Source organism: Budorcas taxicolor, chromosome 2 (genome assembly GCF_023091745.1).
Source record: "Budorcas taxicolor isolate Tak-1 chromosome 2, Takin1.1, whole genome shotgun sequence".
NCBI lineage: Eukaryota > Metazoa > Chordata > Mammalia > Artiodactyla > Bovidae > Budorcas > Budorcas taxicolor.
This window is the reverse complement of record NC_068911.1, coordinates 180,405,877-180,415,894: the sequence shown is the minus strand read 5'-3', so window position 1 is coordinate 180,415,894 and position 10,018 is coordinate 180,405,877. Positions and strand designations below refer to the sequence as shown.

At 61.6% G+C, this 10,018-nt stretch overlaps 1 protein-coding gene across 1 annotated transcript; it reads right to left on the bottom strand.

Moving 5' to 3' along the window:
• Positions 1-1,141: 1,141 nt before the first annotated feature.
• FAM131C (family with sequence similarity 131 member C) lies at positions 1,142-7,194 on the bottom strand. The gene is made up of 6 exons (XM_052658503.1): positions 7,096-7,194; positions 5,678-5,713; positions 5,339-5,432; positions 2,770-2,955; positions 2,227-2,337; positions 1,142-1,386 (listed from the first exon to the last, which is right to left on the bottom strand). The coding sequence occupies exons 1-6, from the start codon at positions 7,165-7,167 to the stop codon at positions 1,142-1,144; spliced, it is 744 nt and encodes a 247-aa protein (XP_052514463.1). The 5' UTR covers positions 7,168-7,194.
• Between the last annotated feature and the right edge of the window lie 2,824 nt (positions 7,195-10,018).

Sequence of the window (10,018 nt, the reverse complement as noted above, 5' to 3'; positions counted from 1 at the left end):
TGTGGTGGGTACTGCAAGGAGGCATCCGACTCACAGATGAGGAGCCTGGTGTCCTCTGTCAGCAAGGGCAGGCGCAGGTGCCCTCTGGGGGCTGTGTGACTCCCAACCAGAGGCTCAACGCAAATAAAGCCGGTTCCCAGAGCTGCGCTCCGCGCTCACGTCAGCATCCAAGTGTCTTGCCGCCTTGGCGCCTCGCCTTTACCAACCCCGAGTGAGCTCTCGGGCGCCCCCAGGTGGCCGTGCGGGCATTGCCGGCCTGGACCCTGGACCCCCACTCCTTGTGCCCCCTTCCTGGCAGGGAGCTATGGGGGAGAGCGGGCTCCCACTGGGTCTTATGATGCCTGTCCTCATGGGTACGCATGACCCTGTTTCCCAGTTACCTCCACTCCAGCCTCAGCCTCCTCCTCGGCTGAGCCGGGGCTGACAAAGCGGGGTCCGCAGGTGGGGCTCCTCGGAGCCCACAGAGCCTTAAGCCTCTCCATGGGGACCATCCTGGCCGCCAGCAGCAGGGTGACCGGCAGTCTTTGTGTTGAGGGGTCAGGGCCCTCTCCTGCGAGCCGGGAGCCCAAGGACGTGCTGTCCCCTGCAGAGACCAGGCCAAGGTCATCCAGGGAGAACCCACCGCTTTTAATGTCTGCCGAGAACCTTCCTGGAGGTGCAGGGGGGCACGAGGAGGGGAAGCAGGGCCCCGGGGAGTGGATCCGGAGAGTGAGGGGCCAGCAGACACCCCGAGGCACAGGGTCCCATGAAGAGCGCTGAGGAGCAGGGGTCAGCGCCCCGAGGAGCCGCTGCCTCTGATGGGGCTGGAGCACGGGCGGAGGGCGGAGGGCTGAGCCTGGGGCTAAGCGGGGTCCCCACGCCCTTGTGTGGCTGTCGGCTCCTCTGGGCAGTCTGCCCGGGTGTCTGCTGAGAGTCCTCGAACCTGCCCGTGGCAGACACCCTGCAGGGGAGGCTCCCTCCTGAGCCAGGTAGAGAGAGGGAAGGGGATCACGGCTCCCATGGGGGAGGCACAGAGTGTCCACAGGAGCGCCGCCCCACCCCATGCCTGCCCCTAGGGGGTCACAAAACGCCCACCTAGCGCCCGAGGTCCTGATGGCTCTGGGCTGCCCGCCGGGCTGCAGCAGGTGTGGCCCGGCCTGCCTCAGTTGTAGAACACCTCATCCTCCTCCTCGGAGGGCAGGCTGCCGTCCCCGGAGCAGAGGGGGCCCTGCGGTCCGGCCCCCCCCTCGGGCCCCAGGGCCCCTGGGAGCTGCGGCCGGAGCTGCCGTCCAGGGCTGGGGGGCTCGTCAGGGGAGGGCCAGCCGTCGGGGGAGGAGAAGGCCAGAAGACGGTCATCCTGCGAGCGGACACTCAGAAGGCTGTCCTGGAGACAGACGCTCCCCAGGTCTGCAAAAGCAGTGGGAGGTGGGGGTGAGGATGGAGCAGGGAAGCCCTGCCCCTGGCCCTCCCTGGGGTAGGCGGCAGGGGCCAGCATCGGAGGGCCTGCCTCGGAACCCAGCTTTATCAGCACCAAGCTGTGTGGCCTCGGTCATGTCACGGAACCTCTGAGCCCTTTTCTCCCTGGGTGATGGCGTGGTGGCGGCAGTGAGCAGAATGGCCAACAACAGACTCTGGAGCCAGCCTGCTGGCCTCAAATCCTTCTGTGCTCTGAGAACTGAGCTGGCCAGTGCTCTCCCCAGGCCTCTGCCCCTCTCCTCACTCATGTCAGGCGGAGGAGCACACAGTGGGTGTGCGAGCTCCACCCAGGACCCAGGCTCCCTGAAGCCCTCAGGGGTAACCAGGGGGTCTACAAGGGTGACTGATGGTGCCTGAGGTTGAGGTTCAGAGCCTGAGGCCTCAGTTTCCCTTACTTGTGAAATGGAGATAATAGCCGCCCTGCTTCTCAGAGCGTCACAGGATAAATGGAAGCAACGCGTGTGAAGCGTGGGGCACAGTGAGCGCTCGATTCACAGTGTCTGCCACCTATTTACCAACATCTCTGTCCCTCATCTAACCCATCACCTACCTCTCTATCTATCATTCTCCCCTTTATGCTCATGGCGCTCCCGGGCAACGGGCAGGGCAAGGATCACCAGCCCCCCTTTTCAGGTGAAGAAAACCTAAGGCTGAGGGTCGGCGGGGCTTCTCTGAGGTCCCAGGGCACAGATAGCAGAGCAAGCCCGCACGCCGGCCCCACGGCATCCCACCCCGGCCCCACGGCATCCCACCCCGGCCCCCAGGCCGTACCCTGGAGCTGCAGGACGTCCGTGGGGCTGCTCTCCAGGCCCAGCTCTCCATCGTCCAACGAGGACCAGGCGCTCAGTGTGGCCTCCGTGATGGCAAACTGCTCGGCAACCCCTGTGGGGACGGACCAGGTTCAGCAGGGGCGCAGAGGCTGCGGGTGGGCGGGCGCCACATGCTGGCTCTCGAGGCTGCCCATCTGTGGCCCCGGGGATCGGAGTTCCCATCAATGCCCCCACACTCAGCACTGTGATTCCCAGCCCAGACCAGTGGTAAAGACCCCGCCTGCCAATGCAGGAGGCATAAGAGACGCAGGTTCAAACCCTGGGTCAGAAAGACACCCCCTGGAGAAGGACATGGCAACCCACTCAGTATTCTTGCCTGGAAAATCCCATGGACAGAGGAGCCTGGCGGGCTACAGTCCACGGGGTCACAGAGAGCTGGACACGACTGAACCGACTGAGCGTGCAAACAACCCGCAGGGGGGACCCCCGGGGTCTCTCAGGACCAGACCCAGCCAGTCCGTCCCCCACCCCCGCCCCTGCTGACCTGCGGCAAAGCGGGCCTCCCGCAGCTCGTCCGGAAGGCGGCGGTAATGCTCGTCGTCGTCGGCAGGGGGCAGCTCCCAGCCCGCCCGCTGGGCACTCCAGCCCTTCCACTCGATGAGGTGGGCAACGCGGCCACGGGCCATGGCCGTGGGCTTTGTGACGTGGTCCCTGAAGCTCTGCACCACTCCTGCGGAGATTGAGGGCGGCTGAGCCAGCCCCAGCCCCAAGAGCCGAGCCCTCCCAGCACCTCCAGCCGGTCCAGTGGCCCGTCCCCCATGTCCCTCCAGAGCCGTGTCCTCAGAGTCCCACCCGCAGTGCCTGTGCCCACCTCACTCCTCACGCCCCGCCTGCCCACAGCCTCCCACACCCCGAGGTCCCCTTGCACAGACATTCCCCCACTCCCCGCAGGCCCCAAGCCCTGCCAGCAGCCTGCTCCCGGCAGTGCTCCTGCCCACCTGGCCCTTCTCCTCCAGACCTGCCACACCCCTTGCTCCCTTCTGGCCAAGTTCACACCCGTTTGCTCAAGGAGATTCACTCGTGGATCCTTCAAGACCCACCAGCTGTCCCTTCCTCCAGCAGTTAACAAGCCAGGGGACAGCATCTTCTGTGCCTAGACACTGCCTGCTCTTCGCAGGGTGAGACCTGCAGCAGGCAGGGAAGGCTTCCTGGAAGAGGTGGCTGGAGGCAGGCTTTGAAGGCAGTTTGGGTTGGATAAAAAGAGGCAAGGTTGGAGGCTATTTCAGAGATAAGAAGAGGATGAAGGCATAGAACAGTCGGGCGTGCTTCCAGGACCACCAGGGGCAAGCCACGGGGCAACACTGGGAACAGGGTGGCAGAAGAGTCTGGGAAACTCAACAAGGCCCAGACTGGGGGTGGACCAGCCCTCTCCTGTCAACGGCACCGTGACGAGCAGGAGGGCAGCGCAGGGCGGACCTGCCGTTGAGGAAGAATGTCCTCACTGGAGGACTTAGGGCCAAGGGTAGGCTTTAGGGGCCACTGAAGGGAGTCAGTTAGGGACCAGACAGCATGGGGAGATGCGGAGCAGGGGCTGGGGGGGCGGCTCTTGGGAGCAGGCCAGCTGGATGAGCAGGCTGATGGACAGAACATTGTCAAGGATGATCCCCGGTGTCTCCTCCAGCCCAGGCTGAGAACATGGATCTGCTGGTCACTGGTCCCAGAAAGCAGGACATGAGGGAAAGCAACATTTAAGGAAGAGAGGAGACTCCTCTGGTGGTCCAGTGGCTAAGCCTCCACATTCCCAACGCAGGGGGCCCAGGTTCAATCCCCAGTCAGGGAACTAGATCTCACGGGCAACAGCTGAGCTTCCTCATGATCCAACTAAGAACTGGCACAGCCAAGCAGATAGACAGATGCATAATTAAAAATAATAATTCAAAAAAGCTAATGTTGACTTGCTTTAGAAAAAGAACGGACGGAAGAAAGGAAGGCATCCATGAAGGAAGCTGAGACAAAACTCTGGGAGAATGGGAAAGACGAAGGTCGGAAAGGTTGGGGAGCGCTGGCAGCCAGAGGAGGTTTCTGGAGCGGGTGGTTCAGTGTCCCCCGAGGGGCAGGTGAGGCGGAGGGAGAGGATTTCGGGTGGAGGAAAAGGGGGGCAACTTCGGGGGTCTGCGAGGGGCTGAGGATGTAGCAGCCTGTGAGCAGAGCCGGCTGAGCAGAGCCCCGAAGGCCGCACCGGGGCGACCACCCCCTGCTGCTGCGGGCGCCACGGAGCACACCTGTGCTCACACCTGCGCCCTCGGGAGCCTTGCCCTCGGTTGACGGGAACTGCCTCACCCAGAGAGGCCTGGGAGCTGGGAGTCCTCCCGAGTGGCAGCCGACACTGACGGACGGAGGAGCCGTGTGAAGCCAGCCCCGGCCTCAGAGCCGCGGGTTCTGTGGGTCAGGCTGGGAGAGAGGAAACCTGCAAGCCACCCTCCGCCGAGCCCCGCCCCTGCCCTGCCCCGCCCCGCCCCGCCCTGCCCTGCCCTGCCCCTGCCCCTGCCCAGAGCCCCGCCCCTGCCCCGCCCTGCCCCCTGCCCCGCCCCTGCCCTGCCCCTGCCTAGAGCCCCGCCCAGAGCCCCGCCCCTGCCCCGCCCTGCCCCCTGCCCCGCCCCTGCCCTGCCCCTGCCTAGAGCCCCGCCCAGAGCCCCGCCCCTGCCCTGTCTTGAGCCCCGCCCCTGCCCTGCCCTGCTCCCCTCGCTCCCTGAAGGGTTCCTTCCAGAACAGCCCCTCGGTGAAGCCCCAGCACAGTGCCCCTCTCGGCTCTGCTTCTAGGGAACCCATCACAAATTAGCTGCTTTCATCTGCTGCAGAGAGGCAGGGAGACCACCAGGGAGACACCCACAACTTCAGGAGAACCCAGCAACTGAACGCCCCCAAGGGGCAGGGCGTTAACCCCCAAGTCCTCCAGAGTCCCGCACGGAGCCCGGAGCCCAGCGTTTAGAAAACTTCTGCGTCCAACAGGGCTGCAGCCCCTCCAGCTGCAATTCCGCTCTGACCTTCCCGCCGCCAGTGGCTAGGGGACACGGTGAGGATTCCCAGGGCAGGAGGGGGCAGCCGGAGCTCACCCACGAGGGACGAGGTGGCCAGGGCTGCCACGCTGTAGTTGCTGGAGCAGGACCTGGAGTCGGACAGGTAGCCGTTGGTGGTCTGGAAGCACGTCTGTAGGAAGGGGAGGGGTGAGCGAGGGGGTAAACCAGCCAGATGACCGCCCACCCCTCCCACCCCACTACCCACGCTCCCCAGGTCCTGGGCGGTCCTGCCAACCCCCACAGGACCCTCCCCAGCCCTGTGTCCATCAGACCCCCCAGGGCTGGCAGCACTGTGTGCCCAAGCTGGGCCCACAGAGCGAGGGCGACAGTGTCAGCTGGGGCTGGCCAGACTGCGGGAGGGGCGAGTGCACTCACCTGCCAAGGATCCCAGCAGAAACCCATCTGTTTGTCCTGAAACAAGAGGAGAAAAAGGAGCAGGCAGGGCCTGGCACGCTGTGCCGGCAGAGGGCACAGCTCCTGCAGCCCCAGGGGGCGGTACTCCCTGACTGAGCCGGCCTCTGCCTGCTCCTGGAGCATGCCCTCCTGTCCCCTTGGCGCGCAGAGAGAAGCAGGTGGGTGCGGGGCAACCGTGACTCTGCAGGAGAGGCAGGGGGCGTGGGGGACCGAGCAGGCCTGGGCTCAGACTGTGACTGCCGTTTCTCCTGTACATCCTTGGACTAGTCACCTAACATCCCAGAGTCTTAGTCTGCGCCTCTGTAAGATGGGACAGTGACGTTCATGTCACAGGGCATGGGGAAGCATAAACGGCATAACGTAGGCAAAGGGCCGGGCACAACGCTGAGCACGTGGTGTGCGGGCTCTCTCTCTCTCTCTCTCTCTCTCTCTCTCTCTATACATATATACACACACACACACACACACACATACATGCCAATTCTTTACCACTGGGCTTCCCAGGTGGCTCAGTGGCAAAGAATCCACCTGCCAACACAATAGAGATGCGGGTTCAATCACTGGGTCAGGAAGGTCCCCTGAAGGAGGGCATGGCAACCCACTCCAGTATTCTTGCCTGGGAAATCCCACGGATGGAGGAGCCTGGCAGGCTATGGTCCATGGTGTCAAAAAGAGTCACATATGACTTACAGATTAAACAACGTAATTACGTGCTAAGTAGCTTCAGTCATGTCCGACTCTGTGACCCTATGGACTGTAGCCCACCAGGCTCCTCTGTCCATGGGATTCTCCAGGCAAGAGTACTGGAGTGGGTCGCCATGCCCTTCTCCAGAGGAATCTTTCAGACCCAGGGATCAAACCCACGTCTCTTACGTCTACTTGTATTGGTAAGCAGGTTCTTTACCACTAGCACCACTTGGGAATCGTGTGTGTGTGTGTGTGTGTGTGTGTGTACATTTGTTTATGATATACTTGTGAGTTCAGGCCACAGCTTCTGGGGCAAGGGTCAAAATTCTGCGCCAGGTTTGAGGCCCCTGGCAAGTTCGGCATGATCTGTCTGAATGAACTGAGAACTCATTTCTTCACTCCCCAGTCCGCAGTGCAGGCGGCCAAGGAGTCGTGGGCTCATAACAGGACGTCTTCTCTGCAGGACTGAGTGAATCTGGGTGGGAGGCCCTTCATGATGGGACTCTTATCTATATAGACCAGGTTCTGCCTGGATGCCCCGCTCCATTCAGAGCTTCATCAGCTGAATACAACCCTGGGTGGCCTGACCCTGCAGGAAGGAGCCAGGCCCGGCAGGGAGAGAAGGAGGCTAAAACAGTTTCTGCTTCCAGAGCACAGCCCAGGAACCAGGAGGACGAAGCACGACCAATTACCTTTCCAGTGTCATGGTCTGAAGCCACGACAGAGGGCAAGTCTGGGTTCACGGGGTCCGTGCCCTGGGGCATGGGGCAGTCCTTGTGGGCACTTGTGAGCAAATCTGGAAAAAAGGAAGACACGAGGAACTTAGACAAGCCCAGAGCTCTGTTATTACGAAGCCCATTCAAGCCAGCTCTGAGAGATGACGTTACTTAATTATTACATCATTTCATCGAAAACAGACTCAGGGACTTCCCTGGTGGTCCATGGTTAAGAATCTGCCTTGCCATGCAGGGGATGTGAGTTCAATCCTTGATAACAGAACTAAAATCCCACACACCCTGGAGTAACTAAGCTGACGCAGTGCAGCGAAAGATCCCGCGTGCTGCAAGTGAGACCCGACACAGCCAAATAAATAAAATGTTTAAAAAGAAAAAGAAAACAGACTCAGGCCCACAGCAGGTGAGGAGTCCAGCCAGATCCCACCAGTGGGATTTCGCTGCCCTCTCCTTGTTACTCCATTTTTACTAACTCCAGTCCTCCAGCAATTGCTTGACCTCACGGAGACCCCCAATCCGTCTGTTCGCCTGTCTTTCATAAGACACTCATGTCCCCACTTCCCTCCTGGCCCAGCTAAGACTCCTTGGCATATCCTTAAAGGTCTCCTTTGCAGATGCCCTTGACTCGCCTCTCTTAACTCTGTTTTGGCCTAACCCTCTGCCCACTTTGTGGGGACCCTCAGAGCTGCTGGCTGCCGGGGAAAGTCATGGGCATCAAGTGAAATTGGTGTCCACCAGTCTACCCGGAGAAGGCAATGGCACCCCACTCCAGTACTCTTGCCTGCAAAATCCCATGGAAGGAGCAGCCTGGTGGGCTGCAGTCCATGGGGTTGCTAAGAGTCGGACACGACTGAAGTGACTTAGCAGCAGCAGCAGTCTACCCAGGGATCCCTCTACGTGTCTGATTCCTGCGAGTTTGCATCCAGTGAGGCTGACTGCTTGGTCCTCTTTCCTTCTCGAACTTTCACAGGGACACCCCTGCGGGTCCCTGCACCCTGCTGCCGGCTGCTCTCCGGCTCTCGGTGCGATCCAGGAGCCTTCGGCAGGTGTCACCCATCCTCTCCGCCTCGAATCTCTGCCCCGCCACAGGCCACACTGTCTGCTTTCCCTCTTGTGACAAAGGAAGGACTGTCCCCCAGCCCAAGCCCAGCCCGTCCACCGGGGTCTTGTGCCTGCCCTCCCCCGGGGCTCCATGCTCTCTCTTTCCCATGTTGTCCGAATTTCTCTCCCCAGAGTCGGCCCATCGGTGTGGCTGCGCTGCCTCTGGGCTCAGGGACTCTTGCCGGCATTGCCTCTCCTGTCTTCTGCCACGTGGGGTCCCCTCACCACTGGGCTGGCCCCCAGCCCCTCCCGTCCTGACAACCCAAGGCTCTCCACCCTTGGAAGACACTCTCCCAACCCCTGTCCCTCCGCTCCTTGCTGACGCCTCTGCCCCCAACTTAGAGCTGTGTCCAGCCTCTACTCCCCGTCTTCTCCTGTTCTCCTGCACCAGTTCCAGCCAGCCTTCCTTGAGACAGCCCTTGGCAGGTGTCCAGAAAGTTCAGAGGGATCCTCCGGCCCATCCTCAGCGGCCTCCTCCAGCCGCACCCTCTCCTGACCCCCCACCTCCACAGCCGCTCCTCTTCCTCCTCCTCTGCTCAACCCCAGAGCCGACCCACCGCTCACCCCGGGCCCCTTCTCACCTCCCTTCTTCCCTCTCCCAGGAGGTCTCACCCCTGCGGCTGACACCCACATTTATGCCTCCAGCCCCGACTCTTTGCTGGAGCTCCTGACTGAATTTCCACCTCCCTACATGGTTGCCCACTAGGCATCTCAAGCAAACGCAGGCAAAACGGAACTTGCAAACCACAATCCGTCTTCCTTCCCCGGCTTTAGAAAACGATGTGATGGTCTACCCAGCTGTCCCAATGACAAACCCAGGCACTTTCTTGGAGTCCTGCTTCCCCAACTCTTCCCACCAACGCCATCCAGCAACCAGCAAGTCTCCCTAGCCCTCTCTCTGACCTCTGCCCCAGATTTAGCCCTCTCCATCAGCACCGCTGCTCCAGCCTTGCCCCATGAGAGCTGTCACCTTCTCCACCAGCAGCCTCCTCCCTCCCCTGCTGGGCCATCCACTCTCCACCAGCATCACGGGGACGTCACACCCCCAGTCAGGCTGTCTCCATCTGCCCGGCTCCCTCCCTTCCATCACCTTAGGGACAGAGCCAGCCCCAGCCTCGCGGCCTGGGGGCCTCCAGCCGGCCCGCTCTGACCGCAGTCCCCGGCCCGTGCCTGCGCCCGCTGTCCTGGGCACTCCGCTCCGTGCTGCTCCTCAAACGGCCAGGCCTGCTCTTCGTCCTTGCTGTCCCCCCGTGCCTGGAACACTCGTTCCCCAGATCCTCTGGAACCTCATCATCCAGCGCTCAGCTCAAGAGAAGCCGTCCCTGGCCACCTCCCTGTCCCCACGCCAGCCACCAGTCACCCCCCACAGAAATCACCCTGATATCTGTGCTTATTTAAGGTCCAGCATCTCCCCCTACAACAAATGTGAGCGCCGCGAGGGTGGAGACCCTGGCGGCTCTGCTTGGGGCTCTGCGTCCACAGCACCTGCACTTAGTGGGGGCTCTGTAAACACCTGGGGGATGCCTTCTACCATCTGGCAAAAGTACTTCTGTGCGGGAGGGCAGGGATCGGCCCACCACTGCCGAATTATCAGGGCCTACCACATCCTAGGTTCACAGTCGTTGCTGAGGGATTGACCACCTTGAACCAAGCAACTAGAATTGCTGGACTGAATCCTTGGTCTAACTAAGAGGAATCCTCCAGTCCCCCAGGATGACAGGGAACACTCTTACCATTCATTCGATTAATGTGCTTACTTACTCTTCTATTCACTGAACGG